Source organism: Cryptotermes secundus, unplaced genomic scaffold (assembly GCF_002891405.2).
Source record: "Cryptotermes secundus unplaced genomic scaffold, Csec_1.0 scaffold33, whole genome shotgun sequence".
In the NCBI taxonomy this organism is placed as follows: domain Eukaryota; kingdom Metazoa; phylum Arthropoda; class Insecta; order Blattodea; family Kalotermitidae; genus Cryptotermes; species Cryptotermes secundus.
The window spans coordinates 1701210-1720432 of NW_019727088.1; the positions used below are offsets into that span (position 1 = coordinate 1701210).

Here is a 19223-nt window from a genome sequence, read left to right on the forward strand (position 1 = left end):
TCGTGATAGTTGTAATACTATGTATTTAAGTAGGTTTATAGTGAGTGGACTTCTTTTTTCTTCAGGGTGCTGGATTTTGGATACAGTTTGTTACATCTTTCCGCTCTTTCATCTCAAATTTTGATCCGGGTATAACTAATGGATGTGAAAGTCATGAAGAAGAATTTATTGATATGCTAAAAATGCTTACAACAGAGAACAGGTGAGGAAATCGTGAACACATGTTGGCAATGTTGATCTGTTTGTTGAATGAGAATTGTTGTTTCGATGGACGTGAAGATCCACATTGAGGTGTGTTTTTTTTTTTTTTTTTTTTTTTTTTTTTTTTTTTTTTTTTTTTTTTTTTTTTTTTTTTTTTTTTTTTTTTTTTTTTTTTTTTTTTTTTTTTTTTTTTTTTTTTTTTTTTTTTTTTTTTTTTTTTTTTTTTTTTTTTTTTTTTTTTTTTTTTTTTTTTTTTTTTTTTTTTTTTTTTTTTTTTTTTTTTTTTTTTTTTTTTTTTTTTTTTTTTTTTTTTTTTTTTTTTTTTTTTTTTTTTTTTTTTTTTTTTTTTTTTTTTTTTTTTTTTTTTTTTTTTTTTTTTTTTTTTTTTTTTTTTTTTTTTTTTTTTTTTTTTTTTTTTTTTTTTTTTTTTTTTTTTTTTTTTTTTTTTTTTTTTTTTTTTTTTTTTTTTTTTTTTTTTTTTTTTTTTTTTTTTTTTTTTTTTTTTTTTTTTTTTTTTTTTTTTTTTTTTTTTTTTTTTTTTTTTTTTTTTTTTTTTTTTTTTTTTTTTTTTTTTTTTTTTTTTTTTTTTTTTTTTTTTTTTTTTTTTTTTTTTTTTTTTTTTTTTTTTTTTTTTTTTTTTTTTTTTTTTTTTTTTTTTTTTTTTTTTTTTTTTTTTTTTTTTTTTTTTTTTTTTTTTTTTTTTTTTTTTTTTTTTTTTTTTTTTTTTTGAGTTATGGCAGTATGTATGAATCACTTGTACTGTGAAGATGGAGGCAACAGGCTCCAAAACAATGGTAACACCTGCGTAACTGGAGTGTTACAACACAGAAAACCACAGTATTTATGAGTTGTGATACCACATAGTCTAGTGAAAGTTTACTGCCATTTTGGAAGAACAAGCACACCCAGAAGGTATTTCTCATTATAATTGCTGCCATGACAGCTTCGGATCTCACAGACTATTGGATTGATTCTTTGTAAGGTTCTGTCTGTATCCACCCAGTATGTACTCTTCTCTGATTTTCATATAGGAACATGTTTTATGGGCAGGTTTAATTCACTTTGCAGTTGAAAATTTTAGTAAATAACTTAAGTTACATTTATTTTACTTCGGGTGGGGTGAGACTGAGTAAATGGAATGTTGGTGGAATGATAATTGGCAGGGGAAAATGAAAGTCCTCGGAGAGAAACCTGCCCCAGTTCAACTTTCTCTGCCACAAATTCCATACGAATTACATTGGAATTGAACGTAGGCAACTGCAGTGAGAAGCTTGTGACTAACTGCTTCAGCTGTGGCACAGCCACAAGATGTATATAGTCTAAGAACTGCCTGAATGCTACTTTGTGTACCACACCCCACATGTACTGCCTTGGGATTGAACCTAGCTGATGAGTAACCACCTGAGGTATAGGTGAAAGAACATAGCCCCTGTTATGGCTGGAAGCAAATGCATAGACATCTTATCACACAGAGCTGAGCAGTTGGGTCAAACTTAAGTAGGGAAGGACAGTTTATGGTGCCCTAACCATGGGTTTGGCCAACCATTTTAGCTTTCAAGTCATGTGGTGCACAAACTTCTGAGATGGGAGCAATATTTGTACAATTAATTGAGGGTCCTGATGTTTACTTTTGTTGGGGTAAATTTTTTGTAGGACATTAAACAACAGTAAGATGCAGAGTAAAATCCGTAACTTAAGTTTTCTATGATGGTGATGGAGCTAGGCATATGAAAGTTTATGTGGACATAAATCATAACAGACTTACAAACAAGGGTTGGTTTGAGAATTTGAGGTTGTATCTGACAAATGTAACACTGTTGGATCTGTGCTAATGTAAATGCTGCACAGAAATGAATTACTAAATTGTGTAATTATTTGTTCATAGTTCTTCATAGCCTCACCATATATAAAGAAGCATTCGAAGGAAAGTAGGTGTTATAAATTCTTTTTTGAACTTGTGTTTATTTTTCTAGTTTATCAGTGTAGATAATAAATGAGAATGGTGGTAGACTGACTTTCATATAGGGGCCCTGGTGTTCGGTGTGTAGAAGTGAAATACCAAAGATGGGACCGAACAGGTGAACAGTCATGCTCAGTCACTCTCTCATATACCTAGCCAAGGTTCTTAATCTTTTAGTACACTGGTTGTATGTTAAGGGATAGTACATATTATTATGATTATAAAATATTTATCTTTGCAGCTTCACAGCATTCATTTCAGTAATTGAGTCGCTCCATAGACTGCTTGTATTGGTTGCTTCACAGCGTGGTAAGTGCCTTATTCACAGAATTGCCATTATTTGGTTGAGTTTGTAGAATATTATCTTTTTGGAGGATTAATGGAGACTGAAATTTCTTCCTGCAGGGTACTTCATGATGGCTGCACAAATTATGAGAGCACATGCAATATCAGGTTTCCATAAGGTGATGTAAATGATATACATTAATACCTAACAAAAGTAAACCTAAAAGCATTAAAATGTGTTTACATCTTATAGGTGAAGGTTTTAGTTATGGATCCAGATGGGAAATATATAATTATATATATATATAAACAATGACAGTGATGACACTGTACAGATTCAGGTTCAGGTATAAATGTACACACAAATTCACTCAATATTAATCCATCACATGTAGTTCTTTCATATTTTTTTTCATGGTAATCACAATTATCAGAACTATCTACATGCTCATTCCTTCTACTCTTTAGATGAATACTTCAATGTAAATAGAGAATGATGTAAAATTAAGTTATATTAATTTTTAAGCTAAAATTGCCTGTACATATGTATGTAACATTTTGACTTGTTCTGTATCCAAAGGTACTAACCTGCTTAGGATTTATAGAATGTAAATAAATTCAATTCAATTCAATTTATAACAGTGGCCACTTCTTCACAGTGCTCTAGTGCAGTGCTTCTCAATCACTGGGCCGCAGCCCAGTAGTGGGCCCAGGCATCAACTATACTGGGCCGCGAGAGGCTCTTCTGGAATTTGTCATTTTCATTTTCTAAGCATTTTTCATGAATAAATATTTTATAATGGAAATATTCTGAGGAGAATAATATTTGTGTCGAGAAGCTCAGACACAGAACACCTAAATCTGTGTAGCAAATGTCACTGACCAAGCCACATATTTTTAAACATGGAAGTATTCATGAATGATCAGGAATTTTCAGACATCCAGATCTTTCAACATTCGGGAAAGGCAATACCGATGTTTATGACCAGTCATAAAAATTGCCTGCAAGCTGATTACAACAATGGGTGGCATATCCTCTGTTCTCAGAACTGAGTGAAATAACATCTGTGTTGCAAATGTCAGTGACCAATCAGCAAGGAAGTATAAAGAAAATGTTTCCACTGAAATTGAAGATCAAGGCAGTCTGTATCCGGTTCTCAAATCTAGTAATACTGAATACTGTTTCTTCGTAAGTTTGCATTGCAGTGTGTAAGTGCTTGTTTTGAAACCTGAGTGATTTAAATTTTAATATGAATAAGAGACAGGGGACTTTGTTTAATTTTGGTGTTAAGAAATCTCGTATTGAAGGTGTTTGTGATGCAACAAGTAGTGATTCATCCACCTCAAGCCTACATAGCGATCTCCAGGATGTACAAAATGAAGGGAAAACCACCAGCACACAGAAGAAAAAGTCTGCATCCATTTGTAAGTACATGGACAGCTACTTAAAATTAAGTGTTTTGCCAGCAAGTTGACATCCTTCTGCTTCTTCCCCTACTCAGCTGACTTCTATGGTGAGTTACAGTGCATAAATATTTTTCTCACTGCCGTTTTTTTTTCAAACCAACATCATTAAAATCAGTTTAATAATAAAATAATCAATTTTATGCTGAATAACATAACTTTTTGGTCATCAGCATGGGATATGTCAATGAAAATTAGCACAAATTAATTTAATGATGATGGTCTGAGGAAACTACAAAATGCTACAAGGTTTCATTAGTCCAGTGATTGATAACTAATTTAAATGTAATTTTATGTTTTTCAGCATGCTACACCATATACATAAGTGTACTAATACTCTTTATGATTATGCTATAATTAATTACTAATATTATGTTAGCTTAATGCATGAACTTTAACAAAACTGGAAAGGTATGTACAAGTAAATTTGTTGGGACTGGGCCCTCATCTTATAAAAAAAAAAGAACTTACTGGGCCACGGTCTCATAAAGATTGAGAACCACTGCTCTAGTGTATTACGTATCCCTTTTGATATCAGATGCTTTTTCATTTAAAGTTTTTCATAAATAAGTGTGTTTAAAAAAACAATTTCTAACCATGCCCTTCACCGTGGACAGAGAGAGAGAGTGATTTTGTTGACAAATTGATTCGTGAAAGCACTGCGATCATCATGATTATGAATAGTCAGATCGTTTGTATGGCAGTGTACAAAGCAAATGTAGATATCTTAAAATTCTCAAAGTTTTAGATTCAATTGCATGTGCATAATAATTTTGACATTTCAGTCATGTATCAACAGTGGAGTGGAGCTTCATGGCTTGCAGTCCTCATTTAGGTACTCCATTTGAGGTTTACATATTTTCCAGATGCTGTCTTTGTGACCCTCCATGCCTTACTGTGCAAAATGTATGGGCATAAATGATGGGAGGGCTGATAATTCAAGACAAGCTCTGATTCTGTCCAGCTTTTCTTAATGTTTGTCTTTGATGTTTTGGTTTCCTGCCTGTTACCATTCCATTTGTTTTTGCTTTATTAACAAGATTCTGAATAGTGTTTGTTTTGGGGATGGGGGGACTTGAACTCCAAAAATTTTTCTTCTGAAGTTCCTATGACTCTTCCTAATGGAATTACATTTCATGCAAGATTCATATAAAGATGCTCGATGGTGTGGTGTAAACTTATACATATCCTGCAGAAACGAAATCTGTTGTAACACAAGACTGTGTTACACGTGAATACCATACCACTGAATACCACTTCCTCTTATCACTATTGCTGACTTATCATGGTAAATGGAAATTGATACAGCAATCACTCATAAGTGGAAAAATTATGGTTTGGCTCATCCAACTTGAAAATAATCTCCCTAGACTTTTAGGACTGTGAGGCATTCAAACTCCAATATCAAGAGTTTATAACTTTTTTTCATTTTCATTTCATTTATTTACATGCCACAAATCCATTACAAGGTCACAGGACCCAGGATAAAGACAATAGTCCAATATAACAGAAACATTATATGATATAAACAAGTATGATTCATTATAAATGTGTAATAAAAGATGTAATGTAAATATAAAATTTACAAGTCACTCTTCAGTGCCTGATAATTTAATCTATAGTTCCATATACAATTTTATAAGTACATGATCATTCAAATTATGTTTTGTTCACATAAGGACGGACTTTTTGGTGTATCAGAAAATAAAATATACCTTTACAATTTTTCAGTTAACACCATAACAGTATGGTAATATAGCAATATAAATATACAAATCTAAAATATTCACTTGATAATATATATATCCAGATAAAATCAATTATTGAGTTATTTTATCCATATAATTAAAGAATTCATCTATATTATAAAATGAATGTAAATGAAGAAACTGTAATAGTGCCTTCTTAAATTGATTGTTATTCCTGGACAACTGTTTTATATTGCTTGGAAGACTATTATAAACTTTAATTCCAAGATACTGCAGACCCTTCTGGAATACTGTTAGATGTGATAAGGGGAGATGTAAATTTGAACTATTTCTAGTTACTACAGTGCGTACAATCAAGTGCGCGCCGCGGCTGCAATTTGCCGTGAGTCATACCACCGCAGAACGGATGCAGTCGCGGGGAGGAGTTGCCGCGGCGCGCACTTGATTGTACGCACTGTATTTCATACATATCAGAATTTTCTGTAAACAGTTCCATATTATTAACAACAAACATCACAAGGGAATATATATATTGGGAGGGCAGTGGTAATATTTTCAGTAGGCTAAAAAATTTTCTGCATGAATCTCTGTTTCCAGCTCCCACCATTATTCAAACAGCTCTCTTCTGCAATTTAAAAACACTCATACTATGAGTTCTGTTCCCCAAAAAATCAGACCGTAAGACATTACAGAGAGGAAAAAGGCATAACACGCCATTTTGAGGGCTTAAATACATAAGTACTGTTTGGATTTCCTAATTATATAACAAGCTTTATTTACGAGTAATTTACCTATGATTTAATCTATATGTTTTTTCCAAGAATTTATGTTATCCAGTGTTATACCCAAGAATTGTACTTCATTTAACTGTAATAAAAATTTATTTTCATACTCAGTGTTTCATTTGTTAGTAAAGTTTTGTTTAGCTAAGAAATGCACACAGCAAGTCTTGTCAAAATTTAAGGAAAACATGTTTAAATTAAACCATTCATTCATTAATCTAAACACTATACTGAGTTTCCTTTCCAGAAGTATAAAATTTAATTTATTTATTATTACACTTGTATCATTGGCAAATAGCACAGTAGAAGTATTCGATGGGTCAGAATGCAGTATAAAAGATGGTAAGTCATTTATGTAGATCAGAAATAACAGTGGTCTCAAAATCGATCCTTGTGGAACACCTATATTAATTTTGCCCCAATTTTGACAACTTATTGTAAATTTTACCCTTTGGTATCTATTTTCTAAATATGACTTAATTAGAGAATACATCACCCCATTAACACCATAGTATTCCATTTTAGCTAATAAAATATCATGGTTCACGCAATCAAAAGCCTTCTCCAGGTCAAAAAATATACCATCACTTTTCCTTTTATTATTCAAGGCCATCAGTATATCATTTATTAATTTGTAAGTTGCATTTATGGTTGATAATTTTTTCTAAATCCAAATTGACTATTTGAGAAAAAGTGATCCATTAATCTCATATATAACTTTTTCGAATAGCTTAGAAAAGGATGCTAATATGGAAATTGGTCTAAAATTGGATACATTGTTTTTGTCGCCTTTCTTATGCACAGGGGTAATGATTGAATATTTCAATCTAATTCCAATTCTGTAACTGAAACCTTGTTTTTAGATCAGTCTTTGTATTAGAATTGTGCTCTTGATGAAGAGCTGGAAATAACCATAGGTCTATTGTAATCCATACTTTTCCATCCAGTGTATTGCTGTGTTCTTTGTGTGTATTTTATCTGCTACCATTTTAATCTAAATGGACAGTCTGTCAATAAATAATATGTAATGTTTTTTATTTCTTATTAGCCACTTGACACAGTTCCATTGTACATAAGATTTGTGGGTTCCGTTGTGGTACTATATCAACGTTGGAAACATGCCCCTCAAATCAGGTCACGCACTCCTCCAGCAAAATGGAGTCCCCCTGCTCACTGGAGTCAACAGAATGGCCATGGTCCAAGTTTGTATGAATGCTACCTTCATGATCGTTGGGGAGATAAATTGTACAGAATGATTTGCATGGACAAGGACTTGATGAAGTTCTTTAAATCACATGTATGTTAATTGCTTTGTCACTTAGTGGTTGCAGTGTTGAACTATATACATGATATTTGTGTTAGATTTGCTTAAACTGAGGGTAGAAATTAACAAATGTCAACCACAGTCTCATATTTATTTATGATTTATTTAAGTCAGTAATTCAGACTATATAGCATCAGATAATGTGATTAGTGAATGCAGAACTTGAGGAAGTGGTTCAGATGTAATTTGAGGTATTGACTTGGCAGGTTCTTGGAAAAACCGAACAAAATCATGAAAGCATTTGTATTGTCTTTGCCCTGATTTGGGTTCAAACTGACACTTACTTACTTATGGAGCTGAGCCCTTCTTGAGGAGAAGCCAAATCTGGAGCTACTCAAGAATTTCCCAGCATTTTATGGAACCCGAAGGTTCACTACCGTTTTCACAAGAGCACTCCACCGGTCCCTATCCTGAGCCAGATCAGTTCAATCCATACCATCCCATTCTATCTCTCTAAGATCCATTTTAATATTGCCCACCCACCTACACCTTTGTCTTCTCAGTGGTCTGCTTCCTTCTGGCTTTCCCACCAATATCCTATATGCATTCCTCATCTCCCCCATTTGTGCTACATGCCCTACCCACCTCATCCTCCTTGACTTGATCACTCTAACTATACTTGGAGAAGAGTACAAGTTATGAAGCTCCTCATTATGCAGTTTTCTCCAACCTCCTGTCGCTTCATCCATCTTCAGTTCAAATGTTCTCAAACACCCTCAGTCTATGTTCCTCCCTTAATATCAGAGACCAAGTTTCACACCCATACAGAACCACAGGCAAAATTATAGTTTTGTATATTCTAATTTTTGTGTTTTTTGACAGCAGACGTGTAGACAAAAGGTTCTGGACTGAATGGTACCAAGCATTACCCCAGTTCAGTCTCCTCTTAATTTCCTCCCAAATCAGGTTTTGATTTGTTATCATTGTTCCCAAATATCTGAACTGTGCCACATTTTCAAAACATCTGTGTCCTATTCTTATGTCATGATTTTGCATATATACTTAGTTTTCTCTGTATTTACTTCTAGACCAACCTCTTTACTTGTGTCAATTGTTTCTCTTTATGATATCTACATTATTGCCCAGTAGATGTGTCCAGTTTAATTTCAGTCCCACCTGGCCTTCCTGGACCTTCCTAATGGCATATTCTAAAGCAAAATTGGAAAGTAGTGGTGATAAAGCATCTCCTTGTCTTAGACCATTCTGGATAGGAAATTTATCAGACAACTGTTTACCTATATGGACTTTACTATAAGTTTCGTTTAAGCAGCTTAACTAGTTTAATGGGTATCCCAAACTCTATCAAAATATTGTACAATACTTCCCTCCTAACTGAATCATAGGCTCTCTTGAAGTCTACGAATATCTAATGTACTCTCTCATTATACTCCCACTTTTTCTCCAATGTCTGATGAATGCAAAAGATCTGATATGTAGTTGATCTGTTATGTCGAAACCCACACTGATGATCCCCAATAATTTCATCTATATATGGACTTAACCTTGAGAGAAGAATATTGGATAAAATTTTGTATGAAGTTGATGGCAGTGAGATTCCCCAATAATTACTAGTCAGTTTTATCACCCTTCTTCTGAACTGGTACAATAATAGATTCCTTCCACTGATCAGGCAATTTTTCCTCATGTCAAATAGAAGTAATTAAAATGGATCTTAGAACATAATATTTCACCTCCTGCTTGAATAAGTTCTGCAGGAATTTGATCACTACCTGACGATTTATACGTTTTCGATTTTGCAATAGCATTTGCAACCTCAAGAGGTGTGTTCATTTTCATAACAAAGTCATAACAAGCTGGATGACCACCCCTTGTCGTCTATCTGCAACTGCTTATTCAATATATTTGCATCTTCCCTCCATACCTGGAGGGCGTCTCCTCAATCCGCAACCTAAGGACGCACAATGCTGTGGGGACAAGGGACCCACCTAACATGGTCAAACTTGACACTTGCTCCAAGCAGCAAGGCTTCTAATTTGTATCAAACTGACACTTCTGGATACAAATTAGAAGCCTTGCCGCTTGCTACATGGAACCTTATACAGTATAACTGGCCCTCTAGGTCAGAACATTAAATCTAAAATTCCCTCTGACTGAACTTACCATTTTTCTTTCCTATCATCATAGTAGTTAGCAGCATATACTGATTTTTCTAATGTAATCGGTTTGATGGTGTAGGATGGCTTAGTAAAATTTAGATGCATTTATTAATCAGTCAAGTGGTTCTTTTCCGTCTTCTTATATCTCCCATAGTGGCACCTTAAATTCCTCTGGGCATTTAAATTTGTCACTGCACTGTTCAATTTTATAATTTTTGCGCACTTTTTAAAATGCAATATCACAGTCATGTGTCGCTACAAAATTATGGAATGAAAAGCCTCTGAAAGACCATATATTAGACTTCACATACCTATATTTTCATTTCTGTAGCCATTATATTAAAGTTTATATATATATATTCTTTAGTAAAATTCTGTACTTGGACTTATTCTCAAAAAGTCCGCCAATGTCACCACTGACTTCCATTTCTGTTCAGACCGCCTGATCTCAGGGGACGGGACAGCACAGTCAGTATAGCAACTGGCTATGGGCTGGATGACTGAGAGGTTGGAGTTCAAGTCCCAATAGGGTCATGAATTTTCACTTCTCCATTTCTTCCAGACTGGTTCAGGGGCCCACCCAACCTCCTATACAGCGGGTACCGGGGGTAAAGCGGCCGGGGTCTGAAGCTGACCACTTATCTCCAACTAGTGCCAAGGTCAAGAAAATGTGGATCTACACATCCACTCCCCCATACGCCTTTATGGCGTAGTGCTTAGTTATGCACAGGGTCAACTTTACATTTATTTACCTACTTGATCTCACATGTATGCCTGAGTCATGCACATTTTTGACTGGCACCTGGTATTTAAATATGAAACACCACAATAGTCAGCTTATAAATCTGTCTAGCAACACTGTGTATGCCTCATTGATAAACAGTTTCTTATTGCCGTCTGGCCTAAAAATTTGTACTGCCTTTGCATGCTCAAGAGTAGTATGGATGAATGAACTGAACTGTTCTTCCAAACATCACTGCAAAATCGTTATCTTTTACAAAGTATGAAATCATCATTGAAACTTTTATATAACTGGAAGCATTGCCACAATTCAACTGGCAGATACTGCGAATACTTCATAATTATGTAGTTTTCAATATCTGCCCAGTGATGGGTCCTACATTTTAGTTTTAGATTAGGTGTGTTTTCTAAATATTTTTGGGCATACTGATTTGTTTCTCTGGCTGTTACTTCCACAATGTCTGGCATACAGAACAACTCAGAATATTCCAGGGGGTTACTGGGGTCTCCTAAATCAACTTTTGTGCCAGGCTTGCCAGCAAATGGAAAATGTGGTCACTCAGCGCCTGAACTTGCCCATGCCTCAGGTTGCATGCTACTCTTGTCACTGACATTTTCTTCTTTATCAGAGCTGACACTTTGTTCACCACCTAACGAAATGTTCATATTTATTTCACTATCACTACCATATTCACTCTCTGAAGTACCACTGTATTCATTCTCTTGTAACAGTTCATAAAACACCTCTTTTATCACTTACACACATCTTGCTTGGACCTGCCATAATGTTTAGTGAAAAGAACTTGAACCCAAGACAGCTATCAAGCAATCAAAAACTTATTGTCACACCTTGAAGTAACTAAAACATCTTGCAAGCACAACATATAAGTTTCTGTTGCTGACTGGCATTATATCTACAGTGGAGTAGTTAGAAACGTGATGTCTGTAGATGTCATAACCACTAGACTGATTAAGGTATGTGTATACAGTTTCACTGCATGTGTGATCATCTCATATTGTTTTATTGACAAGTCCTTGGGTTATCAACAGCAGTCCATATCTGGACTAGTTCTATCGATTGGGCCCAACTAAGTCAGTTTTTACCTGAAGACGGAAACAGAATCCAGTCTTCAGAATGTTGTGATTTAAATCTGGACAATGGATAATGTCCAGAAACACAATCATTGTATTAATATACCATCATCATAGACTTTTAGATAGCATTTCTCATTTAGGAATCTGCTTCACATTGCAGGCTAATGTTTCTAAACTTTGACCCCTGATAGTTCTCTTTCAGTAATTCAATAATGAATATACCTACTGTCAGTATATGAGATTTGATTTTCTAATGACAGTGAAGTTTTTGATTGTGTTCTGGGTCATGACATTGTGTAGTGTGGTAGTTGGATTAATTGGTTAACTGTTTAACATTTTGGAGGAAGCTGCTGCCTCCACTTTCAAGGTAGATGGAGGCAGAAAATTCCTCAGAAATGTTGGCAGTACCTGCCACACTACACAGTTCATAAATGAGATGACTCTGTGTCTATTTTCATACAATATTTTCAGTTTTCTGCTCACACCTGTATTTATTGGATAATCAAGAGAACTTTGGAGCTAAATTATGTCCTTTGATTTCAGAGAGATAGTTTAAAGTGTGAACACATGAAGTTTGTGAAACTTGTTGCATGTATAAGATCCAGTACCTTTATACGCATCATTATATGTTTATTATTTATTTGCAGGAAGGTGATTCCACTAGTGCTTCAAGTAAAAATCAAAACAAAATGGACAGTACCTACACCACAAGACCAAGGAGAAATCGAAAAAGAGGTCATAGAAAGAGAAAGGGTGGTGCAAAACGGCCTAGTGGCATTCAGAATGAGACTGTGGTAGATAATGACAGAGAAGAGACTGATTCACCTGGTGCCAAAGACAGATTTAATGTAGAACATAGTGCCAGAGATGGAAGTAATGCTCAAACTCAAAATAAAAGTAGCAGTATCAGGCAGGAACAAGAACCTGGTCCTTCAGCAGCCACTAGTAATAAGACTGAACAAACTGACACGTTTAAGTACGGCAGGCTTTTCAATTTTGGCAGGAGGAAAACACATGAAGAATCAGATGGCAGTAATGTGAAACAGAATGCTCAAGAAAGAGATGCATCATTCTGTGAAGCTGAACGGAGTGGTACTGTGAATGTGACACAAAAAGATTCCACATTCAGGTACGATAAACTGTTTAATTTCAATAAAAAGAGACATGTAGATGGAAAAGAGACTGATTCACCTTGTGCCAAAGACAGCAGATCTAATGTAGAACATATTGCCAAAGATAAAGGTAATGTTAAAACTCAAAATAAAAGTGGCAGTATCAGTCAGAAACAGGAACAAAAGAAGGAACCTGGTCCTTCAGTAGCCACTAGTAATAAGAATGAACAAACTGACACATTTAGGTATGACAGACTTTTCAAGTTTGGCAAGAGGAAAACATATGATGAATCAGATGGCAGTAATGTGAAACAGAAAGCACAAGAGAGAGTTGCATCATTCTGTGAAGCTGAACAGAGTGGTACTGTGAATATGACACAGAAAGATCCCACATTCCGGTATGATAAACTGTTCAGTTTCGATAAAAAGAGAGAAGCAGATGGAAATTCAGGGGGTGAAAGTGCTGCAAAAAATAAACAAAAAGAAAAGGAACATATTTCTGCACAAAAAGGATTACCAATTGACATAGATGTGACAGGTAAAACTGCTAAGAGTTGCTTTTTCAGGTATGACAGACTTTTCACTTTCAGTAACAAGGAACGTACTGATCAGCCTGATAGCAAAGTGGATGCAAATGCTGCTGGAGAACATATTGAAATAAAAACTCATCAAAAGAAAGGAAATGTTCCTTCCACTACAGATAAAGAACCAGCCTCTTACCACAGTGATACTGCAGACTCATTTAGGTATGATAGGCTTTTAATTGTGTATAAAAAATGGTGGTTGAGATGGGACCAACAAATTTAATGCAAGTACTAAAGTAGGTAATTCAGAAAAGAGGGTTCTGTGCATTAACCCAAGGGCACAACAAGCAAACCTGAAGAAAATGACTTTTTCAGATTACATTAGGTTACATTCCCTGGATCCAAACCTAGATAAAATTACTGTAGGATGTGGAATATGTCATGTAAATACAAAAACATATGTACAGTAAAACTTTTTCACACAAGAAAAGACAGTGGTTACATATGAAACTGTTCAAAAATACAGCCAGATATATACTTCAATGCTGTCAGATTTACTATTTAAACAACCTTTAAATGGATGAGTCACTTTGTAGAAAATAAGTATTCATCAGTGGAGTAGAATGAATGTGTGTTTAAGTATTGTTTTAGTGCTATTTTGAATTTTGCTTTTTCATTCATAACAATTTTGAGATCAGATGACAGATTATTGAAACTTTTGATCACAGCGTAATATGTGCTTTTCTGAAAGCATGAGAGGTTAGCAATTGGTTTATGGAAGATAGTGCTTGTGTTGACACTGTGTTTATCTGCATTGGTCTGAAAGTGTTTCTCGTTATTTGTGATGAAATATATATTCTCATGGAAGCGTTAAGATTTCTAGTCTCTTAAATATATCTCTAGAAGAATTAAAGGACTTGACAACCGTCATGAGCAACAGTTTTCCTTTGGAATGTAAATACATTTTTGCAATTAGATGAGTAACCTCCGTGAATTCATGCTTCGTTAAAGAGTAAAAGAATGGAAAATGAATTGATTTGAGAGAGTCAGTGTTTCTGATATGCAACATAACTAACTGCATAACATGCTTCACTTAACTTTGGATCTGACGAATCAATATGGTTCTTCCAGTTTAACCATTAAACACCCGACTTTTGAAATGGCGGTAGCCTGTGCTGGCTGGAGTTTATTTAAATGCTCATTGTTGCTCTGCGTCTAAATGCCGGTTCCTGTTAGGGCGCTTGCACTGTATTTAAAAATGCTGTATCTAGTATAATATTTATGAAAAAAGAATGGAATTAATTTGTCTAACACCAAAAACACTGTGTCGCATATTACGGCTTTGAAACTATGTAGACAAAAAGTTATAAACTATTTTTATAATTTCTTCTTAATTTGATGAATACTATAAAAATATTTCCCACTTCACATAGTTCTGCATTATAAAATTATTCCTGCTTGTAACACTTGAAATGGTTTTGCATTCTCTGGTCTCATAAAACAGTTGGAAGCAATAAAGTTATTTGGTTCTCTGCTGGCAAGTTTTACATCTTTGTTACATTCTTGAGATATTCGAGTATTTTGACTGTAAAGGACAGAAAAGTGAAAACATGGCCTTTCAAGAAAGGCTAGAGGGAACCATACTCATCAGTGTGCCAGTTGGTGCACTTTGGACGTTAAAGGTTAAATTATTATCACTTTGTAAGCCAAGTAATTTTGTGTTTGATGGCTCTTCTGTATATTTATCATTATATCAAGCGTTTAATGGATATTATGGTGAGTTTGTTATAAATATGTTAGACTTTCAAATTTCAGCTGAAGGAAGTGGAATATTCCAGAAAATACAGATAAAGTTTATATTTCCAGGAGCAGTACTGATGACCCATATGGATGTGATTCAAAGACTGAAAGTGAAGATCCAAAGGAGGATTATATTGGCTCTGATAGATTTTACAGAGGTATGTTATTTATTCTAATTTGCTTCAGAAGTTACAGTAGCATTTGTTTGATTCAGTGCCTGAAATGGGGAAGGATGCTCACCTCTTTCAAGTTTGGTTCAAAACCATCTGCTGTTTGGAAGAATAGTGCTATAATTGCTGCCAAGGTCTGTGTTGTAAGTAACACACTTTGAAATCTGTAGCCTAGTTTGGGATTTATTATATGAATCTTGATGGTTTGACTTTGCATTCCTGCTCTGTGATACGCATTTCCACACTGAGAAGGAGAAGGAAGCATGAAGTGCATTAAGATTTATTAGTGGTTTATGTTTAATTATCTTTCTTACACTGTACTGTGTTTTTAATTTTCTAAAACATTAAATGTGATTTGTTATGGTAATAATAAATTAATGTTTTATTTTAGTAATAAATTAATGTTTTACTTTTCATACTGATTGTTTAGAACTTAACAATTCTTCATGCCAAAGGTGATCATGCTTCTGATGATGCTTGTTGCCGCAGGTGCAGAAGTGTGCATAGATTTGGATGAATTAAATGCAAGGATATAGTTAATAAACAACAGTGCTGAGTTGCAACTGGAGAATTTTTTAAGTCGATTAATTACTTTGTAATATTTCTGATGAAAGATGATTTTCATTGTGTTGCATCTTCCTTTGCAGGGCCAAGTTACCATGCACATTACAAGAACAGAGTGCCACAGCCAGTATGGAAATGTGAGTATGAAAGTGTGAAATGTATAGTATAAAATTAACATACAGTGACAGGTTAGATCTGTTCTCACGTCTATCAGTATGTTTCATCTCCAGAATAACTTGGTGGATTTCAATGGAATTTAATGTTTGGTGAAATTACTCAAAGTAATCAGGTAAATATTGATTTTACCATAATTGTTTCTTTACATGAGTCCAGTTAAGACTTCTTTATTTGTCAGAAGTGGCTCATCACACAGAAGATAAGTAAAAGGTAAATATGTCCCTGTGCTTAACTAATTAAGCACTACGCTATGAAGGCATATGGGAGAGTGGATGTATAGATTCACATTTTCTTTACTTTGGCACTAGCTGGTGGTGAGTGGTCAGCTTCATGCCCCTGCACCTTTACTCCCAGGGAAAGAAACCCTGGTACCCATTGGATAGGAGGCTGGGTGGGCCCCATAGCCAGTCTGGACAATATGGAGAAGAGGAAATTATTGACCCTACTGGGACTCGAACACAGACACCTCAGTCATCTAGCCCGTACCCAGTCACTATACCAACTACAGTATATAACAAAATATAAACTTTTTTAACCCTTAAACACCGGACTTTTAACATGGTGTTAACTTGAGCTGGCTGGAGTTTATTTAAATGCCCATTGCTACTCTATTTTTAAATGTCAGTTCCTGTTGGGACACTTACATTGTATTTAAAAATGCTGTATCTAATACAATTTTTATGATTAATGAATGGAATTAACTTTGTTTTTATCAGCAAAGAACTGTAAAAATTGTTCCCTGCTTCTTCATAAAGTACAGGGTGATTCATATAGAACCGGCCCGACGAAATGAGCTGTAATATAAAATATACCATACAGATATTAAAGTAATTTACACATATCTTATCTTGGATTGTGTGCCGTGATCAGAGCAGGTGTTGAAGTGTCCGCCGTTTTCAAGTAGGCATGCCTCCACCTGCGTCTGCATATTCGCCATGACTCGCTGCAGTGTTTCTTCACTGATTTTCCTGCAGACACGTTTCAGGATTATCCTTGACCTTGCAGCATAAGGGCTGCCACTTGCCGGATCATGCGCACACCATTTGACTCAGCATGGCCCACGGATTATTATGTCGTAATTGTGAGCGATTATATGCATCACCTGCGGAATTATTAGCAAATTCATCAGGCCAGTTCTCTACGATTCACCCTGTAGTTCTGCATTAGAAAATCACTCCTGCTTCTAGCACTTGAAATATTTTCACACTCTCTTGTGCCATAAACCAGCTGGAAGCAATAAAATTATTTGAGTCCTGATTAAAGGACAGAAAAGTGAAAGCATTGCAGTTTAAGGAAGTTTACAGGGTCTTTGTTCCCTTCTTAAGTGTCAAGCCCTTCCATTGCATTTGAGATAGAATACTGCCCTTTCTAAAGTCGTAAACAAGCACATGCATCAAAGCTGAGATACAGAGTGCATTCAGTTTTCTGTGAGTTCACAGTGAATTAGATTATTGTAGTTTCATATCATAAAATGGCAATGATACATTTGTTTGGAAGATTATGAAATTGAAAGGCAACTGATGTGCAAGATATGTGATGTGGGACTATGCATTTTCGGGTGCTTCGAGAAGTAGCATACAAAGGTGAGTTTCAGTTACATGACGTAGGGGGTGAACCCCGTATATACATCAAGCAGATAACTACAAAAATGTATGTACATTTGACTTTACTCTATTTAAAACTAAATATATAGGATTGGGCATTTGCTTCAGCTAGTGAAGTGTGCATGTGTTTCAGCTAGCAGAGTTTAAATGCCTGACTGCACAAATCAGTGTACTTTGGCCATGATGACCATACTCATCACTGTACCGATTGGTGCACTTCGGACACATTAAAGGTTAAGAATAACAGCTTTTACTTTAAACATTCTTAATATGGTTGGTCAGGTAGTAAGGAATTTTTTTTACTCTGAATGTGATACCTATGCTGTGACTAATTTTGCAATAACATACTAGGTAAAAGTTATCCCTGTAACAGGCCAAGAAGGCCCGAGGTTGAGGTTCCCTCATCTTCTAGACAGTCGGCTCACATATGGTGGTAAGGTTGTCAGCCTTGCGTGCTGGCCACCCTTTACCCCCCAGGAAGATTCCTGGTACTCATTTCTCATAGGGGCTGAGTCAACCCCAGGGCCATAGTGCGGCTGGAAGGATTAAGTAAATGCAACAACATATTTGTATGTGTAATAAATGAAGATCAGGTCCATCAAAAAATGTGAAATTTCAAAGAATGCCTTTGGAAAATATGTATACTGCTTTTTACAGTGTAATAGAGACAGATTTTTTAGTCATATTCTAAACTTTGTATTGAACACTACCAATCTTGCATAGGAAAGCTCACAGCTTAGAAAAGATGGCCAACACAACTTTTATATTATTGATTATGAAGCAGGGTTACTAATACATTCCATGCATTGCATGTACTTCTCACTGATTTGCTACTTTACGTATGTTAGAACGAAACAAAAAAAGAAACGAAATCATGGTTAGTAATGCCTTCACCCAGCAGATCTTCCTTCCACAAGGTGGTCTTCATAAATCAAATTAAGAAGAAAAGTACCATTGAAAATGGCAATAAGTATTACAGCAATGTGCCTCAGGACACAGTGGTGTGTTGGACATATTTAACCGCTCTTCCCTTTTGCATAGTAGCTACACGTTGGACGATCACAGTATAACTGCTCTTCCCTTTTGCGTAGCAGCCACACGTTGGATGACCACAGTATAATCGCTCTTCCCTTTTGCGTAGTAGCCACCCATTGGATGACTGTAGTATAACCACTCTTCCCTTTTGCATAGTAGCTACACGTTGGACGATCACAGTATAACTGCTCTTCCCTTTGCGTAGCAGCCACACGTTGGATGACCACAGTATAACCACTCTTCCCTTTTGCGTAGTAGCCACCCATTGGATGACTGTAGTATAACCACTCTTCCCTTTTGCATAGTAGCTACACGTTGGACGATCACAGTATAACTGCTCTTCCCTTTGCGTAGCAGCCACACGTTGGATGACCACAGTATAATCGCTCTTCCCTTTTGTGTAGCAGCCACACGTTGGATGACCACAGTATAACCACTCTTCCCTTTTGCGTAGTAGCCACACGGATGACCACAGTATAACCACTCTTCCCTTTTGCGTAGTAGCCACACGTTGGATGACCACTTTATAGCAGTCCTCTTCACACCTTCAATGGCGTGG

At 35.3% G+C, this 19223-nt stretch overlaps 1 protein-coding gene across 2 annotated transcripts in view; it reads left to right on the forward strand.

The window, feature by feature from the left end:
- LOC111864259 overlaps positions 1-19223 on the forward strand; it is a 43719-nt gene that overhangs the window by 16916 nt on the left and 7580 nt on the right. For both annotated transcript variants that reach the window (XM_023851365.2, XM_023851366.2), the window contains exons 3-9: positions 66-202; positions 2403-2470; positions 2567-2625; positions 7450-7698; positions 12326-13536; positions 15181-15272; positions 15932-15985. In XM_023851365.2, coding sequence (XP_023707133.1) covers positions 66-202; positions 2403-2470; positions 2567-2625; positions 7450-7698; positions 12326-13536; positions 15181-15272; positions 15932-15985 — 1870 coding nt within the window. The remainder of the gene's footprint in view (positions 1-65; positions 203-2402; positions 2471-2566; positions 2626-7449; positions 7699-12325; positions 13537-15180; positions 15273-15931; positions 15986-19223) is intronic.